Source organism: Pan troglodytes, chromosome 23, assembly GCF_028858775.2.
Source record: "Pan troglodytes isolate AG18354 chromosome 23, NHGRI_mPanTro3-v2.0_pri, whole genome shotgun sequence".
NCBI lineage: Eukaryota > Metazoa > Chordata > Mammalia > Primates > Hominidae > Pan > Pan troglodytes.
Window position 1 is genome coordinate 32,085,094 of NC_086016.1, and position 24,494 is coordinate 32,109,587.

The window sequence follows — 24,494 nt, forward strand, 5'->3', positions numbered from 1 at the left end:
CTTTCTGGTCCTTGTCGATTTTTGATGTCTGTTATTCTGCATAAAACTGTGTGGCAGGAGCCAGAACTTTTAAGAATCTTTTTGTTTACAGATGGGGAGACAATAACATTAACATTCATTAACATTCAAAATAAAACATTCTTATACTGATAAGCAGTATGCAGGTTAGCTAGGTTTGGGATACTGATAGATATTTTTTGAGTGTAGTTTACTTCCAAATGTCTTCTAGAATTTATGTTTAATATCTCAAATACCTACACAGAATAGGAATGGCATGCTTATTTATATATGGGCGTACTCTTGAGTTCTAATGGCAAGCCAGCCTTCAAATTAAGTTGTCTTCCTGGAAAAGAAACCTCTTAGGCAACTGTGAAGGGAGAGGGATAATATAAAAAGGATGGAGTTTAGAAATTTGTCTTTTTGTGGTAAGATCTAGAAACAAAGCATATTAGAATAAGCAGTGTAAATTTTGTACCTTTCAAAAAGATACTGATGTTTTTATCATGAAATAATAAAAACATATTATTGTCTAAAAAAAAAAAAGCCAAAAAACCCGGCCAGGTGCTATGACTCATGCCTGTAATTCCAACACTTTGGGAGGCTGAGGCAGGAGGATTGCTTGAGCCTAGGAGTTCAAGACCAATGAGACCACATCTCTACAAAAAACCACAACAGTAAAAATGAGCCAGGCATGGTGGCATGTGTCTGTAGTCCCAACTACTCAGGAGGCTGGAGTGAGAGGATCGCTTGAGCCTGAAAGGTTGATGCTGCAGTGAGCCACGATCATGCCACTGCACTCTAGCCTGGGCGACAGCGAGGCCCTGTCTTAAAACACACACACACACACACACACACACACACACACACACCCACCCACCCACCCACCCCCGAGGCCCTGTCTTAAAACACACACACGCGCGCGCACGTGCACGCGCGCCAGGCGTGGTGGCTCATGCCTGTAATCCCAGCACTTTGGGAGGCCAAGGCGGGCAGATCACCTGAGGTCAGGAGTTCGAGACCAGCCTGGCCAACATGGTGAAACACCCCATCTGTACTAAAAGTACAAAAATTAGCCTGGTGTGGTGGCAGGCACATGTAGTCCCAGCTATTCAGGAGGCTGAAGCAGGAGAATCACTGGAACCCAGGAGGCAGAGGTTGCAGTGAGCCGAGATCATGCCACTGCACTCCAGCCTGGGTGATAAAGTAAGACTCTGTCCCCCGCCCCCCCCCCAAAAAAAACAACACACGTACACATAAACCCACAAAAAACACACACATTCCACATTTCTGGTCTTTGCTGCCTGTCTCATTGATTAGTTTTCTGTTGAGTACGTGAGAATAGGAGCTCTTAATTTAAACCTTATTAAAAAAAAACTTTTTGAGAACCTGTTTTTAAAACTACTCCTCTTCGTGGAGATTGATTATTTTGGGTCTTTTTGTCCAAGAAAATGAAATTAAGATTTTATTCTTTGATTGGTATGAGGGAGGAAGGAGAGTCGTCGGTCTAGTGTTAAAGATAAAATTATGTATGTTTAAGAGGGGCAGAAGTCATCACAAGATTATAATTAGGAAAATTTAAGTTTCCATACTTCCAAGGAAGTATGAATTTCTAGAATATCTTTTATTTCCATTTGATTTAGGCATTGCTATTGAAGACACTGATTTGGGGCAAGGTGTCGGGGAGAACAGGAGGAATTGTAGTTAACTTCTTTCCTCTTCACCAGAGGTTAACTGAGAGCAAGAAGCAGGACATGAATGAGTGTGCAAGAATTTGCCTTCTGTTAATTTCCCAAAGGTAGACCTTGGAAATAGTCAAAAGAACAAAAGTCAGGAAACCTTTTTCCGAGGCTGGAGCTAGTCTTTCTGATCTTTCCAAAGCAGTTATAAATATTGAAGTACCTCTGGCACTTAGATAAAATGATTCTGCGTGGCTTTAAACTCAGTTAATTTCTAATGCTTGAATGTCTGGATTTTCTGTGATTTCTGAACAACTCAGATTTAAGTATGTCTTTTGTTTTCTGTGAAATTATAAGGGTTTTTTCCTTAGGAGATAGGGAACATTTCTGTTTTTATATTTTTTTTATTTTTTTTATTTTTTGAGATGGAATTTCACTCTGTCGCCCAGGCTGGAGTGCAGTGGCGTGATCTCAGCTCACTGCAACCTCCGCCTCCTGGGTTCAAGCAATTCTGCTGCCTCAGCCTCCTGAGTAGCTGGGATTACAGATGCACACCACCATGCCCAGATAATTTTTGTATTTTTAGTAGAGACGGGGTTTCACCATGTTAGTCAGGCCGGTCTCAAACTCCTCACCGCGTGATCTGCCCATCTCAGCCTCCCAGAGTACTGGGATTATAGGCATGGGCCACCACCACGACTGGCTGGGAACATTTCTTTCCGATGGTAAACCTAAATGCTGCCTTATAAAATTAGATTTTAAACTCTTAATTTCTATAGTAAAATAATGCCTACCTTGTGATATTTCATAGAGGACATAGATTCAGAAAATAACTTTACAGATTACTTACAGAACTTCCTTACCATCTTGTTAATGATATATCAGTATATCTGAGTTAAAAGTATAAAGTGGGCCGGGCGCAGTGGCTTACGCCTGTAATCCTAGCACGTTGGGAGGCCGAGGCAGGTGGATCACGAGGTCAAGAGATCGAGACCATCCTGGCCCACGTGGTGAAACCCCATCTCTACTGAAAATACATAAATTAGCTGGGCGTGGTGGCATGAGCTTGTAATCTCAGCTACTTGGGAGGCTGAGGCAGGAGAATTGCTTGAACCCAGGAGGCAGAGGTTGCAGTGAGCCAAGATCGCGCCACTGCACTCCAGCCTGGCGATAGAGTGAGACTCAGTCTCAAAAAAAAAGTATAAAGTGAATGTGTTCTGCATGTAGAAGGGAATATAAGGAGCAAATCAGAAGATATACTTTTATATTCATTCTTAAAAATTTAATTTTTACCGTTTTTAGCAGATTGTATGTGATCTTTGGTTTTAATCTCTTCTGGTGCTAAAGATATTATATATGGCTGATATTCCCCTACCCCCTATCTCTTGTATAAGGGTTGAGTTTAAAAGGAAAATGCTTGTAAAATAAGTTATTTAGAAGGGTACCAATGAAATTTGTTAAGGTTGGTTTACTTGCAGTTAATCTTTTCTGAGAACATGGTCAGGGCTGCCTCCTCTTCCCTGTTGAGATGTATAAAGCAATAAGGTGCATGTGAAATGCAACCAGCCTGTTGTCTAAAAATGTTAGTGTGTAATTACTTTGCTTTTCATTTCTCACATTTTTGGGTTTACATCTGGAAACACCACTAAATGAAGACGAGTGATTTTTAAGCATTAATCACTAACCTACTGTTTCAGATTCTGTCTATTGCAGAACTTCTTTTGAAGAATGTATTTAGAACCTTTCCCACATTAAAAAGGTCAATTTATGTAAATAAAGAATAAACAACATACTCTGTACCTCGTATGTAGTTACATACTTACACATGATTGATCTTTTGGTCATTATCTATTGAAACAGAGTTTTCACTTGTTAATAGTGGAAATTATCTTAAGTGTTGCTGGTTCAAGTGATTTATTACAAGTAAAGGTTTTTTTTTTTTTTTTTTTGAGACAGTCTCTCACTCTATCAAGTGGAGTGTCGTGTAGTGGCTCGATCATGGCTCACTGCAACCTCTGCCTCCTGGGCTGAAGTAATCCGCCCACCTCAGCCTCCTAGTAGCTGGGACTACAAGCATGTGCCACCACGCCCAGCTAATTTTTGTGGGTTTTTTTGTAGATGATGGTTTCATCATGTTGCCGAGGCTGGTCTCGAACTCCTAGGCTGAAGCCATCTACCCGCCTTGAGTAAAGGTTTTTTGGTATAAGAAATGATTATAACTTGGAGTTCAGCTTGGATTCTGACAACTTACTAGATTTTTTTCCCCCTCGGGAGAGGATGGTTGTTTCTTGCTTAGGAAATGATAATATTTTAGCTGCTTATCTGTGCCCCACAGCTGGCAGAGAAATGCAGTATGCTGATCATGAAGTTGCATCTGGAACCCTGAAAACTTCCAGACCTTAATGTTTCCAAAGAGATAGAAAAGACACATAGCTTCTGGTGTGTGTGTGTGTTTTTTTTTTTAAATCATGTTAGTTGGAGGTCTCATTGAACCAGGACAATGACAGAATTTTATATTTATATTTTTTTATCTTTTTCAATGCATGGTCATCAATAGGGAAAAAGTCACACTAGGAGCATTGAGCCCTGTGAGGATATCACACCTGACCCTGGAATGGCAGTTGTGTGAGGGTAGGAACTTTGTTTTGTTCATTGCTGTATTTCTAGTTCCTAGAATAGTGCCCATCACTCAGAAAAACACATTGAATGAACATCCACCACTTACCACAGTAGCTGAATGTAGCCATGCTTTTAACTCTCTCCTCGTCTGTTTTCATTTATAGTTGACTTCAACAACAGAGGTTTTAGAAAACTTGAGCAGGGAGTAAGACTAACCTATAGTAGTTTTACACAGTGGGTTTTGGTTAATGCTCATGATTAATTTATCTTCCCACCATAGAATGGTCTTACCCAACATGCTACAGAATTCTAGTTTCTGATATGTGAAAAGTTAATAGACTTAAGAAAGGAAACACTAACAAGCTGAAAAAAATCACCTAAAATTGTGGCGGTTGTAAATCTACTTCTTAAAATTTTGCACCTCTTGAATTTTTAAAATACTGCCTCTACACTCAAATTTTTCTCTGGATCTGTTTCTTAATATTAAATGCATGTGTAAAAAAATCTATTTTAACATCAGCGAAAGTGAAAAGATTGTTTTAAAATTATTCAGTGTTGCCTTAAGGTTTTGACTCTTAATTATCGTTCATTTGAAAGACAGGACTATGTAGAAAGTATTCTGTTGTTCTTTTGAAGTTAAACTGTATCTCAGCCAAAAAAGTGCTGCTTTAGTCCCCAGTACCCCTCAACATTTTAGGAGGCCTGGCCAGAGCCTCTTAGTTTTCCCTCATGAATTTGGTTCAGACTTACTAGTTTTTGTAGCTGGGGTTCTTTTATTATATAAACGGTACAAATTGGTATGCCTCTTTGCCCTTGTTGAAGCTGATGTGCTAGGTGGCACATCGATGATCACATAAACAGTTCTGTGTAGGTGCTAAATATATCCATTCCTTTTTGGCCTTCTTAGGGCCTCTGTGCCCTTCGTTTTAGTCATTACCTCATTATTTTACAGAAAGGGACTTAGAGTATATTGTGTTAGGTCCCCCTCTCCAGTGAAAGCTGCATGATGATATCCAATACTGTAGTATTTAATAATTTAGTATATTTTTACTTCTTCAGGGTTATCTTTTACAATGGACAAAATCCTGTCCATATGGGACAATATGTGTACCAATATGTGATGGTGAAAGTTTTACCCTCTTATTTCAGATAACTTCCAGAAAGGTGTATTTATTTATACCCCTCTTGGAGATGGAACCTAACAACCCTGCCCACCCCTCTTCCCTGTTTGTCTGTTCCTTAGTGCTTAATGTGTTTAAGCATCTCTTGTTACTTTTAGGTAATTGCTTAGATTTAATGCAACCACATTACATTCTGCTACCTCTACTAATATGTGAATGTTCAAGGTTACCCAAACATAACTACTCTTATTCCTTAAGGTATATACATGACTGGTATCATGGGAAGGTACCTTATGGTACCAGAGAGCTTCTTTCAGACTCACCTCTACTTGGCCCTTTTTTTTTCTTTCAAATGAGTCTTTTTTTTTTTTTTTTTGTCTCTTAAATTTAAAAGAGACGAGGTCTCACTGTCATCTAGGCTGAGAGTACAGCATTGTAATCATAGCTCGCTGCAACCTCGGACTCCTGGGCTCAAGCAACCTTCCTGCCTCAGCCTCCCGAGTACCTGGGACTACAAATGTGTGCCACCATGGCTGGCTAATTAAAAATTTTTATTTTATTTTATTTTTATTTTTTGTAGAGATGGGGGTATTTCTTTATTGTATAGGCTGGTCTCAAACTTCTGGCTTCAAGCAGTCCTCCCACTTCGGCCTCCCAGAGTGCTAAGATTATAGGCATGAGCCACCACGCCCTGTCTACATGGCCCTTATCTGACAAATAGTCCTAAGAGGCATGAGCAGTTTTTAATTTGCTCGCAATGTTTCACAATGACACACTGTTTCTAACCAAGCAGATGTTTGACTGTGGTTATTGGGAAGAATAGTCTTTGCCAGCATTAAGCCCACCTACCCGAACCTTTTTTGTTGAATCTCTGGTCCATCTCTTGGAAGTTAATCAGCACCTGTGGAAACTTTACACAAACACTTCTGTATTACTGAAGATACCTCATCTTTTTGACAGAATAAATTATCACGTGATTTTTAGAACATGTCAGATAGCTTTTACAGCAGATATAGTGATTTTCCTGAATTAAATCTAGCACCATCAATTCATTCTTGCCCTTCGACTTGACCTGTCTCTTGAACCATTTCTCCCCCAATTTACCTGTTGGACGTACATCTACTTGGGAGGTCACTGTTAAAGCCAGCATGTCATAGCTCGATAACTTCATTGGGATCTACCCTTCATTTCTTAATGATAATATCCTTTTTCTAGTTACCATAAGCCTTAAAATTTTTCAGTTATTTTTGACAACTTGCTCTGCTTCCTTTTTTTCCATTATTTTGTTGGTTGTTGTTGTTGTTGTGACAATCTAGGGTCTTACTTTGTTGGCCAGGCTGGAGTGCAGTGGCACCATTGTGGCTCACTGCAGCCTTGACCTCCCGGGCCCAAGCCATCCTCCCATCTCAGCCTTCTGAGTAGCTAGGACCACAGGTGTGTACTGCTATGCCCAGCTTTTTAAATTTTTATAGAGATGAGGTCTTCCCATGTTGCCTGGACTGGTCTTGAGCTCCTGGCTCCAGTGATCCTCCTGCCTCAGCCTCCCAAAGTGTTGGGATTAGAGGTATGAGTCATTGCACCTGGCCAGACATAATTTTTAAAAAGCAATATAATGTCCTTGCTCTAATAAAAAGGAAAAATAAAAAGGAAAATAATTTGTAATAGTATATATTTCATGCAAATACTCAGGTAGAATTATACTCTTGCAGGAAAAGGTTCTACAGATTTACAAATCCCTCAACTTTCCTGCTGTACTATGTTGTATTTAATACTTAGTTAAGCAACTTAATAGCAAGACTGGTCTTCATACTAAATACTTAATAGCAAGACTGGTCTTCATACTAAATACAGTTCATCTCTGAAGTTGCAAATTATGAGTAGCTATTTTCATTGTCATATAGTGTGTGTGAATAATATGGCCTGAGTTATAAAACATAAAAGTTATTGGGGAGGCAAAAATATTATGTTTAAAATGGTTAAGACACTTCATTGTTGCATATTTAGCTTTCCTTTATGGTTCTTAGTTAATAATGTACCATATTTTACTGACTTTTTTTTTCTTTTCTTTTTTGAGATGGAATCTCACACTGTCGCCAAGGCTGGAGCGCAGTGGCGCAATCTCAGCTCACTGCAACCTCCACCTCCCGGGTTTGAGTGATTCTTGTGCCTCAGCCTCCTGAGTAGCTGGGACTACAGGTGTGCCCCACGACACCCAGCTAATTTTTGTATTTTTAGTAGAGCTGGGGTTTCGCTGTGTTGGCCAGGCTGGTCTTGAACTCTTGACCTCAGGTGATCCACCCACCTTGGCCTCCCAAAGTGCTGGGATTACAGGCATGAGCCACCGCGCCTGGCCTTGACTTCTTAATTTCAGAGTTTTGATATTCTGAGCAATCTTGTTCATTTATGTGACTCCATGTCATTTAAACAGCTCAAATGGATGAGTCGTGTTTGCACAGCTTTAGAGAAATTGTCACAAAGGAACAGGTCGATTAGATGTTTTGTCTCTGTAAAGTTCAGATTGTTGCCTACTGGTGACAAGAATTCTTTGTTTTTGTTTTGTTTTTTTGAGACAGAGTCTCACTTTATTGCCCAGGCTGGAGTGCAGTGGCGTGATCTCGGCTCACTGAAACCTCCACGTCTTGTGTTCAAGTAATTGTCCTGCCTCAGCCTCCTGAATAGCTGGGATCACAGGCGCATGCCACCACACCCAGCTAATTTTTGTATTTTTAGTAGAGACGGGGTTTTGCCATGTTCACCAGGCTGGTCTCTAACTCCTGACCTCAAGTGATCCGCCTGCCTCGGCCTCCCAAAGTGCTGGGATTACAGGTGTGAGCTACCGTGCCTGGCTGAATTGTTTGTTTTTCTACCATATTCTCCTTACCCTTTTTCTTAAACAAAAGGACAGATCCCTTGATAGAAGCCAATTATGTGTACAAAACACCTTAAACTAAGTCCAAGCCTGGAGTGTCTGTGATCTTTTTAGTTTTGTAAAGTACCTGTTCCTGTATTGGCAACGATTTACCCAAGAAGCCACCAGAAATGATGCTTGCTTGACTGAGAAAAACTTAAATAAGCCTCTCTGTGGGGTTTGAAAAGCTCTGTTCTCTACAGTTCTGCAATTTCTGAAGGCATGCTAAGGCTTGACTGGGTCTGTTCTGTGCAGTTATAAACATTCTAAAATCTGTGGTTGACTAAATACTCCATGTTGCACCAATTTAAAAATCTCATTGTCATAGCATTATGACTGGTAGAGAAAGGTCTTGTGGGGAGATCTAAGTGGCTTAACTTGATTCTTAGGATATTTGTCATTATAAAATAACTGTTTTTTCTTTTGCAGACTTCCTTGTGAAACCTCCTAGTAGAAAAAGTTCTTGGGACAAACTTCATTTGGTAAGTTTGTTTCTCCCCTCCTGCCACCCCCGCCCCCCTCCAATACTCTCTCTCTGCTGTTTCGAGGCAAGGAAAAATTAATTTACAGGTTGATTTTTGGGGATCTGTTTGTCAATGTCCATGATTATTTAGATGAGTTTTTCTATGTTCACTTTAGTGTCCTTACACGTGATTTTTTTTTTTTTTTCACTAGGTCTCATACCAGGTCACTTTTTCTATATATAATTGCACTGTAATAGTGTACTGGAAAACTTGTATTTAAGTTGAGATTTTGAGTTGCAGCACTAATCATTTGTCTAAAATAAATAGATGTTATCAATCTCCAGTTGTTTTTATTTATTTATTTATTTATTGATATATTTTTTGAGACAGTCTTGCTGTGTTTCCCAGGCTGGAGTACAGTTAGGTGATTATAGCTCACTGCAGCCTTGAACCCCTGGGCTACAGCAGTCCTCCTGCCTCAGCCTCCCAGTTGCTGGGACTACAGGTGTGTGCCATCAGGCCTGGCTAGTTTGGAAACTTTTTTTGTAGAGACAGGATCTCGTTCTGTTGCCCAGGCTGATATAGTTCTTTTAAATTCAAACTTGCTTCTTGTTTTGAGTTTTCTTAAATTGGTATATATCTATATGAAAAATAAGACCTCTTATTACTAGAGTTAGTTCAGCAGTTCCCCCTTACCTTCTTTTGCTTTCCAAGGTTCAGTGATCCAAGGTCCAAAAGTACTAAAATATCAAGAGAGCGAGAAAGAGAGACACTACACATTCATATGACTTTCATTATAGTGTATTGTTGCTTGTTCTATTTTGTTATTAGTTGTTGTTAATCTGTCACTGTTTCTAATTTATAAAGTAAACTTTATCATAGGTACATATGTAGAGGAAAAACTATATATATATATATATATATATATATATATATATATATATATATAGTTTTCAGTACTACCTGTAGTTTCAGGGATCCACAGGGGGTCTTGGAACATGTTCCCCGAGGATAAGGCAGGGGATTACTGTAGTGCAAATATGAATTTTAATGAGAAAAACAAGTTCTGAAAAATTTGCGAGTTCTTTCTCCAGTGTGGCTACTAAACCTTGTCCTTTTTCATAAAATGTCCTTTTCATAGACCTTTGTGTGTCTCTTACTAGGTAAATCTTTATTAGTGCCTCTTGTTTCTGCCACCTGTTTAGGGAACTGTAGTACAGTTTTATTAGAAGACAAGTTATTGCCTTGGTTTTAAGTTCCTAAATCCAGATCATTTCCTTGTTCAGGAACTGTTGCCTTGCTATTGCCTCTAGAACAAGGATCAAACTCCTTAGCATAACATTTCAGGTTCTTTACAGGTAGGCTTCAAACAGCTTGTCACCTGTTTTCTCTGTGTACCAAGTTCATCTCTTGTAGCCACACTGACCTACCTCCTGTCTCTCAAATACTCTCCAAGGTGCTTTTTTGTCTTACTCTGCCGCCATGCCATTCCTGCTCCCCTCTTGTCTCAGTGGCTCAAAATTTGGCTGGTTCAGTTATTAAAAGCTTGAGTCTTCCAGAAAGTCTTCCTTAAGTGCCCAGCTCAGAATCTCTTTCTCTGCTTTTTGCATTACCATGGAATTAAATTTCTGTATCTCTTAACATACTCTTGTCTTATTAGTTATATGTGTCGGTCACCCCCACAGGATTGGGAATGCCCTTGAAGGCAAGAACTATATTGATATTTGAATTGTCAGTTCATAGAAACACTCCTAGATTCCCGGGATACCAATGCCTTCTCAGTATAAATTCTTCTTGACTAGGATTTTTGTTTTGGTAAGAATAGGGGAGGAGAATAGATTGGTTTTAGTAGAGATTGGTCAGCATAGTCTTGTTGATTTAGGTTACTGTTTTTTCCCCACTTTTCTGTATAGTGGAGGATCATAGGGTATATATAATCTGTGCCCTTGTAGTCCAAGTTGCTCCGTGTATTACTTGAGGTATTCTTTGCAAGTATAAGTTTTAGTTTTTGATAAGGAATTGAGTAATTTCTCTTTAACAGGTGCCTGAAAGATGAGATTCCATGTTCAGTAGGAAGATTAAATGTTGGTTTGCTTCTGTAAAGATTTCTGAGAAGTCATATCATGGGGTGGTACTGATGATGGAGCTGAGAGAAGCATGCAGGTTCCAGCTGTCAAATTCTCATATATTAAGGAAAGAAAGGTTATTTCACCTTCAGGCTTGGAATAGGAATCTTAATCTTCATTTAGCCAGGGGGGTGGGGGAGTGTTGCAGATTAGATCTGTAGTGAAGGAAATGTAATCCTTTTTATTTTATTTACGTATTTATTTTTGAGACAGAGTCTTGTTCTGTCACCCAGGCTGGAGTGTGGTGGCGCGACCTCGGCTCACTGCAGCCTCCACCTGCTGGGTTCAAGCAATTCTCCTGCCTCAGCTTCCTGAGTAGCTGGGATTACAGGCATGCTCCACCACTCCTGGCTAATTTTTGTGTTTTTAGTAGAGACGGGGTTTCACTATGTTGGCCAGGCTGGTCTCGAACTCCTGATTTCCAGTGATCCATCTGTCTCAGACTCCCAAAGTGCTGGGATTACAGATGTGTGCCACTGTGCTGGCCAGAAACGTAATAACATATTACTTGGCTCTGTAGCATTTAATATTTGTATTGCCATAATAATGTAAATTTGTAAAAGTGTTATTTTTTTATTTTTTATTTTTTTTGACACAAGGTCTCACTCTTGCCCATGTTGGAATGCAGTGGTGTGATCATGGGTCACTGCAGCCTCGATCTCCTGGGCTCAAGTGATCCTCCCGCCTCAGCCTCCTGAGTAGGTGGGACTACGGGCATGTACCACCTTGCTAGGCTAATTTGTTTTTATTTTTATTTTTGTGGAGACTAGGGTCTCATTATGTTGCTCAGGCTGGTCTTGAACTCCTGGGCCCAAGTGATCCTCCTGCCTCAGCCTCTCATAGTGTTGGTCTTACAGGTGTGAGCCGCTGCCCCTGGCCACGTTCTTATCTGAAGAAGCATGATCTAGGTTTGAAGAGAAAGATGTAAATATATTTAATTTTGATGCCAGGAAACATACTGTTTAATTAATATGTGCCCCAGATTAAAGGAGACTAAAGAGATATAAAAATAACTTCAATATATGATCCCAGACTAGATCCTTTACCAAAGGGGGGAATATTGCTGTGAAGGATAAAGGGTATGATTGGATTCATTGACAAAATTGGAATAGATATGGTAGATTATTATATCAGTGTGAAATTTTCTGAAATTGAAACTAGAACTGTGGTTATATGAGAGATTATCTTTCTTAGGAAATACATACTGAAGTAGTAAGAATTAAAGAGATATTTGTATGCAAACCTCTTTTAAATGGTTCAAAAAAAATGCACGTGCATATGCGCGAACAAAAAAGGAGACAGTGTTGGAAACTGTCCTATCCAAATTCTCTGTAATGAAACATTTAATGAAGTACAGTCTTTATAACCATGTGTTGTCATATGTATGAATACATGTACATACTAATTTAAAAAGTGCTTATTACATGCCAGTAACTATTCTAAGCATGTTATATGCATTATATCTTAATTCTCACAACTCTTTGATGCAATGATTGTTCTCCTTGTTTTCTCGATGAAGAAACTGAGGCTCAGAGAGGTAGTCTGATTTGCTCTCAAGGTCATAGAGTTAGTATATGGCAGCCCTGAGGGCCATTGCTTTACATTCCTGATTGTTTTTTCTTGAGGCTATTATCTTAACACTCTGAGTTTAAATGAAAACCTTTCATTAAAACTTATTTTGAGTTTTCTGTTTAAAAGCTTTTTTTGTAGAAAAATTTGTTATCCTAATTGCAAATGTTTTAAAAGTTTAAAAACTGAAAGTCGCTGCTCCCACTCTCTTCCCTAGGAAGGTAGATTGTTAACCATTATATAGTTTTTTATATATGTATAAACATACTTTGGAATTAATACAGACAATGCTTAGGCATATTTTTATTTTAACTTTTAAAATTACAGAACATTGAAAACTTATGGCAAGTTGATAAATATGTGTGTTTTTTTTTTAAATAAACAGAAGAGTATGTAGTCTTTGGCAATAATAACCCCTCTGCAACCCTTCCCCCAAATTTATATGCTTTTACCTAGTATATTCATTTTTAAGAATAATTAGGGCTACAGAAATAGCGACTTGTGCATAGATATGGATAAGGGTGGTTGTTGCGGCTTTTTTGGTGGCAATGGAAAAATGGAAACAACCTAAATGTCTCACTAATTGATGGATGGTTAAGTTATGATACATTGGGGTATAATGGAATAATGAACTGCCATATGTATATACTGACATAGGAGGGATTCGTTATATTAATTAAAGAATATATACTGAAGAAACTACAGTATGGCTACCCCACCCCACCCATTTTGGGGGTAGATAATGTGTGTCTTTGTACACTCATGTGCCACATAATGTTTTGGTTAGCAGCAGACCCAAGATACGATGGTAGTCTCATGAGATTAAAATGGAACTGAAAAATAACTATCACCTAGTGGAGTTGTAGTTGTCATAATGTCTTGGTACAATTACTTTTTAAAAATAAACTTAGTGTAGCCTAGTTGTGTAGTGTTTATAAAGTCTGTAGAAGTGTACAGTAATGTCCTAGGCCTTCACACATTCACTCACTACTCACTGACATACCCAGAGCAACTTCCAGTCCTACAAGCACCATTCATGGTAAGTGTTGTCCTATACAAGTGTACCATTTTAATCTTTTGTATCATTTTTACTGTATCTTCTCTGTTTATGTATGTTTAGATATACAAATAGGGAGCACTGTGTTACAGTTGCCTACAGTATTCAGTACAGTAACATGCTGTGCAGGTTTGTAGCCTAGGAACAACAGGCTATACCATATAGCCTAGGTGTGTGGTAGACTGTCCCATCTAGGTTTGTATAAATACCTCTGTGATGTTTGCACAACAGCTAAATCTGCTAATGATGCATTTCTCAAAACATGTCTCCATCGTTAAGCGAAGCTTGACTGTATGTGCATAGAGAACTGTCTGGATAGACTTATGAAATAGTTAACAGTTGCTATATTTACATGTAGATGAACTAAAGGGCAGTAAGGAGTGAAAAGCGAACTTCTGCTTACCAATTTTTTTTAAATAAGTTTAACTCAGATATATTAATAACATAAAATTCACATACTATACAATTCACCCATTTAAAGTGTACAGTTCAGTGGCTCAGTATATTCACGAAGTTGTGTAGCCATCACCACAGTCCATTTTAGGACCTTTTCCTCACCTCAGAAACTTCAGGCCAGGTGTGGTGGCTAATGACTGTAATCCCAGCAGTTTGGGAGGCCAAGGTGAGAGGATTGTTTGAGGTTGGGAATTCGAGACCAGCCTGGACAACATGGTGTGAGTCTCCCCTTTTCCCCCCACAAAAATAAAAATAGCCGGGTGTGGTGGCTTGCACCTGTGGTCCTGGCTACTCTGGAGGCTGAGGCAGGAAGATCGCTGGAGCCCAGGAGGTTGAGGCTGCCGTGAACCATGATCCTGTGATTACAGCACTGCAACTCCAGCCTGGGCAGCAGAGCAAGACCCTGTCTCCAAAACAAAACAGAACTTCATAGCTGTCAACCTCTCTTACCGTCGGTCTTTCCCAGCTCCTGGCACCCACTAATCTGCTTTCTAAGATTTTCCTGTTCTGGACATTTCATATAAATGATATCATAACAATATGTGGTCTTTTGTGACTCGCTTCATCATTTAGCCTAATGTTTTTAAGGTTCATTCACGTTGAAGCATGTATCAGTACTTCATTCCTTTCTCTCTTTTTTCTTTTCTTTTTTTTTTTTTGAGACAGGGTCTCACTCTGTTGCCTAGGCTTCTGGTGTGCCATGGCATGAAGATCTGGGCTCACTGAAACCTCGCCACTGCATCCTGGGCTCAAGTGATCCTCCCACTTTCAGCATCCCGAGTAACTGGGACTACAGGCACATGCCAGCACGTCCAGCTAGTTTTTGTATTTTTTATCTTTTTTTCTTTTATTATTATTTTATAGAGATGGGGTTTTGCCATGTTGCCCGGGCTGGTCCCGAACTCCAGGCCTTGAGTGATCCACCTCCCTGGACTTCCCAAAGTGTTGGGATTACAGGCATGAGCCACCATGCCTGGCTCAATTTTTGTGTTTTTTGTAGAGCTGGGGTTTCACCATATTGCCCAGGCTGGTCTCAAACACCTGGGTAAAAGCAGTGTGCTGACTACATCTTTTCAAAGTGTTGGGATTATAGGCATGAGCCACTGTGTCTGGCCACTTAATTCCTTTTTTTTTTTTTTTTTTTTTTTGAGACGAGTCTCGCTCTGTCACCAGGCTGGAGTGCAATGGTGCGATCTCGGCTCACTGCAACCTCTGTCTCCCGGGTTCAAGCAATTCTCCTGCGTCAGCCTCCCAAGTAGCTGGGACTATAGGCATGCACTGCCATGCCCAGCTAATTTTTGTACTTTTAGTAGAGATGGGGTTTCACCGTTGGCCGGGATGGTCTCGATCTCTTGACCTTGTGATCTGCCCTCTTCAGCCTCCCAAAATGCTGGGATTACAGGTGTGAGCCACTGTGCCCAGCCCACTTAATTCCTTTCTATGGCCAAATAATTTTCCATTGTTTAGATATGCCACATTCTGTTTATTCATCCATCTGTTGATGGACATTTGGTTTCAGTGAGTCGAGATCTTCACGCCACTGCACACCAGTAGCCTGGGTGAGAGTGAGACCCTGTAGTGGAAAAAAAAAAAGGAATGAAGTACTAATACGTGCTTCAAAATAGCCCATCCCACCTTTGGGCTATTTTGAATAAATCTACTATAAACATGTATTTACAAGATTTTACATGGACATGTTTTTGTTTTCTTGGATATATACCTAGGAGTAAGACTGTTGAGTCAAATGGTAACTCTGTGTTTAATTGAGCAACTGCCAGGCTATTTTTCAAAGAGGCTGCACTATTTTACATTCTCACTAGCAGAGTATGAGGTTACTTGTTTACTTTTTACATCTGTATCTTATTTACTGAGTGTATGCATTACTAGTATAACTAATTTTAAGAAGTATTACACTGCTTATCAGACTAACAGTAATGACTCAATTTCTTCCTTTTGTACTGTTGGTATAACTACCACTGTGGGGTTCACATTTTGCAAGTCAGGTGCTGTAATGAACCCTGAATATTTCCTAAGGATTGGTCACATCTGCGATTTGTAGTGTTTTTTGTTTGTTTGTTGTTTTACATAATACCCAGAGTGGTCTAATGCTCTTTCTAGTTTTAAAAGGAACCTTTAGCAAGTACTTGATTCTGATTGGTTGCACAGTTTCCAGTGATCTTGGCTTTTTCTTATGGATTTGGAATTCCTATAGCAGTTTTAACTTTTCTCAGATACTTAAAGCAGCACCTCTTACTTTGAACTATTTTAACCATTTCTTGTCTCCTCTGGACTGTAAATTCTTTAATCTCCCTTTGCTGCCACATCTAGGCCTCTACCTAAACCTGTGAGTTACACACCAGGATATCTTCCACATACTTAGGCTTTTATCCGTACTGCCTCCATTCTAAATCAAGCCACTAGTCTCTTACTGTAATTGTCTCCTGGTTCTCTTCTTTATTCTTTTTCTCTTTTAATCCATTCACCCCACATCAACCAGGGTGATCTTAAAATCAAATCATGTCACTGTGCTATTTAAAACCTGTCAATGGATCCCTGTTGTATTTGGACTGTATTTTAAACTTACTACTATTCACATGATCTTTTCCTTTACATTTCTCCAACTTCAAGTTGTGCCACTCTTCTTTCTGATTCAGTACAGTTTAGCTACAATGGTTTCCTCCTTTTAGTTCTTCAAAATTATCAAGGTCTTTCCTGTCTGAGGAACACATGCACTTCCATATATTAGAAACTGGCCTTGCCCCACCAAGTAGTCTTTTCTGATCACTTTATCTAAAGTAGGTCTTCGGTACCCCCAAACCCCAGTCCCTGTCTCAGCATCCCATTTGTTTCCTTTATCACATTTAGCACAATTTGTAATTATTACCATCTTTGTCTGTCTTCTGCGATGGTATATAAGTTGTATTAATGCAGAGCTAACAGTGTCATACTGTCTAACACATACTAGATTATTGGTAAATTTTGACTGACTGCAGTGCAGAAAGAACATCATTTTACAGAATCTATTTGGTATAGAAATGAAAGGCCTTATTTCTGGGTGAAGACTATGTTTAAATTGAGACTTTTAATGCCGAGTGGCAAATCTTTGTCTTGGTATTTCTGTACTCATTAAAAAATTAGAGTAGGCCAGGTGTGGTGGCTCACGCACTTTGGGAGGCCAAGGCAGGCAGATCACTTGAGGCCAGAAATTTGAGACCAGCCTGATCAACATGGTGAAACCCTGTCTCTACTAAAAATACAAAAATTAGCCAGGCATGGTGGCATATGCCTGTAATCCCAGCTACTTGAGAGGCTGAGACACCAGAATCACTTGAATCCGGGAGGCAGAGGTTGCAGTGAGCTGAGATCGCACCACTGCACTCCAGCCTGAGCGATAGAGCGAGACTCTGTCTCAAAAACAAAACAAAACAAAACAGATTAGATTTGACTGGGAAGATAGCTTATGTGTATATATATATATATATATAATGTGACTGCAGATTGAGAGTTTATTTTGTAATTGGAATTTGATTTCTAGTTCAGTGTCACTACAGATGAGTACATTTTAGTTGGGACATCCGGGATGCTCGTGAGAGTTTTTCTCTAAATTTCTCTGAAAAAAATCTGAAAGACATAACAGTGCATATTGATAGGCTTACTGTATAAACAGTGGTTTCATGAGAGATAAAACTTTGACTCTTTAAATTAATTTTTCAATAACTGGAGGTTTTGAGGTAGAATTGCCATTATGGTTAAAAAAACTTTATGTGAAAATTTCAAATATATAAAAGTAGAGAAAATAGTTTAATAAATCTCCATTAACTTATCTCACTGGTCTTCAAAAGTTACCAACTCATGACCCATCTTGTTTCAGAGGTACTCCTACTCATTCTGCCTACTCCTTGGTATATAACTTTATGTATTTTATAGTTAAAAGATAAATTCTTTTTAAAAACCCATCACCACACACAAAAACCTATAACCACAGTAACATTGTCAATTATATAGAAAATTAATAACTCCTTAATATCATCAGATATTTAGTATGTGGTCAGATTTCCCTAATAGATGTCTCAGCTTATACTTTAAATAAGGATCCAAATAAGATCTATATATTGCAGTTGGTTGACATGGTCACTTAAGTGTCTCTTAATTCTGTAGGTTTCCCTTCTATGTCGATCTTTTGTCTTGCTATTTAAAGAATAGGGGTTATTTTCCTGTAGTTTTCCATAGACTAGATTATTATTTGCATCTTGTATTTCATTAGCAGTTGTAAAATAGTATTATCAAATTCTTTTCTCTGTATATTAGGTAGAATTCTTCCCTCATCAACTACTTCATTCTATACTAGTTCATTTTGTCTAAGAAAGGCAGGATAGATACTTGATTCTTTCCCCTTACTTGCTAGTTTTCAAAAATAAAAGGTTAGTTCCTTAACATCTTCCACTGGTGACCTGTAGGGGTGTGCGTGCGTGTGTGTGTGTGTGTGTGTGTCTGTGTCTGTGTCTGTCTGTCTGTCTCTGTGTGTGTGTGAGAGAGAGAATGTTTCTTTATGAACTCATATTTAAACATCCTGAAACCCAATCCATTGCATTTAACCATTTTGCTCAAATTGTTTCATTTTTAGCTAGTGAGTCTCTTCAAATTGACTCCCAATTATTTCTGACTTACCCTCAGTAGTCTTTTATATGTTTCTTACATTCCAGTTTAATATGATGTTTCAGAATCAAATTGTACATTTTCTGTTCTAGACCTGGAATTGGTTATATTTTTTCTCAGGTGCCCCATCTTCTTTTGAAGTGGGAATTAGTCTTTAGGGACCATAGTCTAGGGGCTTAGAATGCTCATTGCTGCTGGGTTGATACTGTAACTTTTTTGCAGCGTTTATTTTTATCTTATGAAGAGTTTGATTATATTGTTACTCTTCACCTCTATTGTGTGTGTGTGTGTGTGTGTGTGTGCACGTGCGCGCGCATGTTTTTTAGAGACAAGGTCTTGCTCTGTCACTCAGGCTGGAGTGCAGTAGCATAATCATAGCTCACTGCAGCCTTGAACTCCTGAGCTCAAGGGATCCTCCCGCATCAGCCTCCCAAGTAGCTAGGACTACAGGTGTGCACAACCACCTAATTTTTTTTTTTTTTTTCAGTAGAGACAGTCTTGCTATGTTGCCCAGGCTGGCGTTGAACTCTTGGGCTCAAGCTGTCTTCCTGTCCTGGCCTCCCAAATTGCTAGGATTATAAGAGTGAGCCACTGCACATGGCTTCTGTATTTTTTTTTTTTTTGAGCTGTAAGTCATATCACATAAAATCCACCCTTTTAAAGTATACAATTCAGTGGTTTTTAGTATAGTCATAAAGCTGTAGAACCATTACCATTACCTAATTCCAAACATTTCATCACCCTGCAAAGGTACCTTGTACCCATTAGCAGTCACTCCCTATTCTTCCCTCAACCTGGCTCCTGGCAACCACTAATCTACTTTCTGTCTCTGTGGATTTACCTTTTCTGGACATCTCATACAAATGGAATCACACAGTATATGGCCCTTTGTGCCCCAGGTTCTCTCACTTAGCATAATGTTTTCATCTATGTGTGTCATATATCAGTATTTTATTCCATTTTATTGCTGGATAACTCCATTATATATACTGTGTGTGTGTGTATTTTTTGTTTGTTTATCCATTCACATTTTGTTTGTCCATTCATTGATTGATGCATATTTGGGTTGTTTGCACTTTTGGCCATCATGAATAATGCTGTTACGAAAATTTGTGTACAAGTTTTTATGTGGACATACATTCTCAGTTCTCTTAGGTATATACCCAGGAGTGGAACTGATGGGACATATGATGACTCTACAACTTTTTTGGGAACTGCCAAACTTTTCCTCAGAGGTTGTACCACTTTACATTCCTGCCGGCAGTGTATGGGGGTTTCACCTTCACATTCCACCTACATCTGACATTAGTATCTTCCTCACTGGAGTTATATTTTGTTATTTAATAGTTTTGCAAAATGCATTAAATTCACTTCCATTTAAATTGTTTAAGATACAGCAGTTTGAATGTGTCTATGATGCTATCTTTAGAAATTTTATTCTAAAACACAAATATCTTTTGTGTAATATTAGGACAGTTTTTTAAAAGTAATTCAGTATGTTTCTTTTTTGAAAAGGTTCTTTATAACAGTATCCAGTTCTTTTAATAAGTTCATACCCTCAAATTTTCTCTGCCTTTGCCCTTCTCCTTTTTAATTCCAATAAGTGCCTTTTTGCACATCTTTACCCTCCTATCTAAAGTAGCACTTCTGTTACACCATCACCAAACTCTGCTTTATTTTCTTTGCAGCAGTTGCCTACTGCCTAACATTAGTTATCTGTTTCTTTGTTTCTAATGAGAAAGACCAACAATAAAATCAAGTTCCATGAATTTCTGTTCACAGTGGTGTCCCCAAAGTCTACAACAGTGCATGGAGTGTAGAAAATATTGAATAAATATTTATTGAAAAGAATGAATAAATGAGATAATTTTACGTTAGTTTCAGTTCTTGAGCTAGGCCAAATCACAAAAGTTTGGCTTGGTTTGAAGAGTGGTTAAGAATGATGACTCCAACTTGGTCTGTTACTGAACCATAAGGTTCTTCCTCATCCTTCCAGCCTTTAAGAAATGGTGCACCCAAAACCCCTGTCCTTAGTCATCTTAGCCTCTCCATTTATACTTGCTCCTGCATTTGGCTTTAATGCCATTCACACACTGATGTCTCCCACATTTATGTTTATATCTCTAGGCTCCATCTTCTTGATCTCTAGTCTGGTTTAACTAGCACTTTACTTGGCATCTTTGTTTGGATATGTGATAGGTTTTCAAACATAATGTGTCTAAAATGGAAACTTTAATTTCTTGTTCCTTGTCCGTTGAGCTGTCTCTGCATGGCACGAGAAGAATAGATTTTTCTTACAATGCTCTTCATCAATAAATAGAAAATCCTTGCTTCCGGTTGCTGACACAAAAAGCTTGACTTCTCTTTTTCTATCCTATTTAATTAATCCACTCAAATCCTATGGGCAGTATTTTCAAAGTATATCCAGAATCAGTAACATCCCACCACTTCTATCTCTACTACCTTTTCATTGCTATATTGTCTCTTGCTGGGGTTAATGACGCTTTCTAATTGGTCTTCTTTTGCCCCTTACCCCCCAGTAGCCTTGACTGTTCTCTACCCAACAGCCAAAATGATTCTTTTTTTTGTTTTTTTTTTTTGAGACTGAGTCTCACACTGTCACCTGGGCTGGATGTGCAATGGTGTGATCTCGGCTCACTGCAACCTCTGCCTCCCAGGTTCACGTTATTCTCCTGTCTTAGCCTCCCGAGTAGCTGGGACTACAGGCACACACCCCCATGCCCTGCTAATTTTTTGTATTTTTAGTAGAGATGGGGTTTCACTATGTTGGCCAGGCTGGTCTCGAACTCCTGACCTCGTGATCTGCCTGCCTTGGCCTCCCAAAATGCTGGGATTACAGGCGTGAGCCACCACACCCGGCCAAAATGATTCTTTAAAGTAAGTCATCTCCTACCACTCCTCTGCTCAAAATGCCTCAACACAATCTGGGCCTTGCTATTGCTTTTATGTTCTCTTGTTCCCTTGCTTACATTGCCCTTAAAAGAGTTTTATGCTGCACATTGAAGCCCAAACTCCCTGAAATATCCTGTGTTACAGAAGCTTAGCAAACTAGAAATGTTGGTTTTGCATGAGACTGTTCAAAGAAAAGAGCAACTTACTTACTCTTTGTATAAGCCTATTTTTGGGTTTCTAGTTGGATATTCTTTCCCCCTTTTTTGTTCTTATAAAACCAGGTAAAGGTATTAGTACAGATTGTAAATTTTTAGAAGAGCATAGAATATTTGGGTAATAAGGCAAATTTATTTTTCCTATTTTGCTCGTAAGTCAGTTTGGTTTCCTCAGATGGGGGATCCATTTTGAATTTAGAGATAACCACAAAAACATCCTAAAATACTACAAGGATAATGATTTTGCATTTGCAGGTTGATGTTATTTATTTTTTTGAGACAGAGTCTTGCTCTGTTGCCCAGACTAGAGTGCAGTGGTGTAATCACAGCATACTACAGCCCCAACCTTCCAGGCTCAGTTGATCCTCCCACCTCAGCCTCCTGAGTAACTGGGACTACAGGCATGTGCTGCCATGACCAGCTTTTTTTTTTTTTTTTTTTTTTGAGACAGAGTTTCACTCTGTTGCCCAGGCTGGTCTCGAACTTCTGAGCTCAGGCCATCTGCCTCAGCCTTCGAAAGTGCTGGGATTATAGGCATAAGCCATCTTGCCTGGCCTGTAGGTTGATTTTAATTGTTGCTTTATTCATCCAAGTTTTATGATATTTTTTGTTTTACTACGAACATTAGGAATGTTATTAGCCTTTGATACTGTTTTTGCAGAAACAGGTTAAGACTAACAGGACTTTTACAAAGGAACTGTCAAATTGTGATTTGACTAGTGGGAATTGGCTGGGTAATAATCAACTTTTTCTTGGCTGACTCTGATCAGCTTCTTAGGCCTGTGTATATACAATACCTTTATGAGGATATGGCCGATTAGGGGAAAAACTATTGCCAATTTTGCCTCCCCTCCTCTCTTTTTTCTTCTTCCCCCCCCTTCCCCCCCACCCCCAGACCTCACCATAAGGGAAAGAAGAGAGCCTTGTTGGACACTGAAGAAGGGACGGGGATTTCTCCTCCTAATCTGGGCCTCTTGTCATGGTAAGTACAAGGAAATAAGAGTAAAAACAAACAAACAAACAAAAAAACAAAAACCTGTGTCCTGACAATTAAGTGAACACTAATAAATTCATACTTACCCATTTTTGTTTTTGTAAGAAATTATTTATTTTTCTTTCCCAGATCTCTTGTGTCTTTTCTTTTCTTGTTTACTTAGTAGTAATAATTAGAGTACTCCAATATACAGAGCAGTTTCATTTCTATTAACTTTAATCCTGTGAGCTAGATGTTGTCTCTTATTTTTCAGTCAGCAAGTAAATGGAATCAAGACTAAAACATACAGTTCTTGGACTCCAGGTTTTTAATTCCTTTTCTAGGAAGTAGCGTGTAGTGAAAACTGTGTGTGTGTGGTTGTGTGTAGACAAATTGTAAGATGGTAATCTGCATATTTACTTAAAAATTTTTTTTAATTGACAAATTACATATATATTGTGTACAGCATAATGTTTTGAAATATATATATACCTTGTGGAATGGCTAAATCAAGCTGATTAACATATGTATTACTTCACATAGTATATATGCTTTATGAATTTATAGAAGCAATTCCCTACCTTCCCTGTTTTGTCTCTTTAAGGCAGTATTTTGATCCCATAGTAGGTGGAGCAGCCCTGCACACTCCCTCCTGTATCTTTAACCAGAAAGAGAATTTAATGGACAATTTAATGACTTACGGGCCATTTCGGGCCCAGCTCAAGCAGAGAAGATGGAGCAACAAGCCAGCCACATTTTCATCAATCCTGAGGAAATGTAAACAGTGCTTCAAGGCTTAAAAAAGAAATGGTCCTCTGTAATATTGTCCTTCTTCTACCTTGTGATGTTTCCTAGATCCAAACTGTTTTATGCTGATGCACAGAGAAGGAACTGAAAAGGCTACATTAATTTCAAGCTTCATTAGGGACGTATGGAAAATGCTTTTCAAAATTAAAAAAAGTAAAACAAAAAAACTAGTTGTGCAGAAATGTCATATTAAAAGGAAGAGAAAGGTAACTGCCCTTATCTTAAAGGCATGCCAATTTTTTCTTAGTTTGTGGGCATTACAACTTTATGATTTATCTTATACCTAAACATTGATGAACTTTTCCTGTTATTTTCTTGATTATATTTTATTTTATTGGTTTTCCCACAGAGTTTTCAATGAATTGAAAAAGTGCTTGTCTAGTATTTCAGCCAGTGCTAATGAATAACAAATGATGGGCTTATGAAAGCAGTTCTGTTCTGTATTGAGGGTTTGTCCTTCATTGTATACCACACGGCTAGTAACAGTGTGGTCCTCTTCCTGGTGCTGCTGGGTTCTCCATGGTGCCTAGCAGAAAGTCTTCCTGGTGTTGCCCCTGGCCTGATGCTTTAGACAATGCTTGGGAGTTGATTCTGTGTGTACTAGTTGGGGAGTAGCATGGCCATGTATGTATCTTTTGTTTTTGTTTAGTTTCTCATAAAGTAGCATTGTTACAAGTTTTTACAAATTCTCATTTATAACTCTACCACCAGAACCCATGGTTGTATTCCGTTTTCTTTTCTCTTGAGACAGAGTCTTGCTCTGTTGCCCAGGCTGGAGTGCAGTGGTGTGATCTCGGCTCACTGCAACCTCCACCTACTGGGTTCAAGCGATTCTTGTGCCTCGGCCTCTCAAGTAGCTAGAATTACAGGCACCTGCCACCATGCTTAGCTAATTTTTGTATTTTCAGTAGAGACGGGGTTTCGCCATGTTGGC

At 38.9% G+C, this 24,494-nt stretch overlaps 1 protein-coding gene across 11 annotated transcripts in view; it reads left to right on the plus strand.

The window, feature by feature from the left end:
• The window catches only part of MTMR3 (myotubularin related protein 3), a 144,791-nt gene that overhangs the window by 65,193 nt on the left and 55,104 nt on the right, over positions 1 to 24,494 (plus strand). For 5 of the 11 annotated variants that reach the window (XM_009438152.5, XM_001138269.6, XM_001137834.6 and 2 more), the window contains exons 2-3: positions 8,754 to 8,806; positions 22,676 to 22,762. In XM_009438152.5, coding sequence (XP_009436427.2) covers positions 22,760 to 22,762 — 3 coding nt within the window. In that variant the 5' untranslated portion in view covers positions 8,754 to 8,806; positions 22,676 to 22,759. Of the gene's footprint in view, positions 1 to 7,989; positions 8,066 to 8,753; positions 8,807 to 22,675; positions 22,763 to 24,494 lie in introns of all 11 variants that reach the window. The other 6 variants (XM_054675806.2, XM_063808127.1, XM_063808128.1 and 3 more) reach the window with 2 other exon arrangements.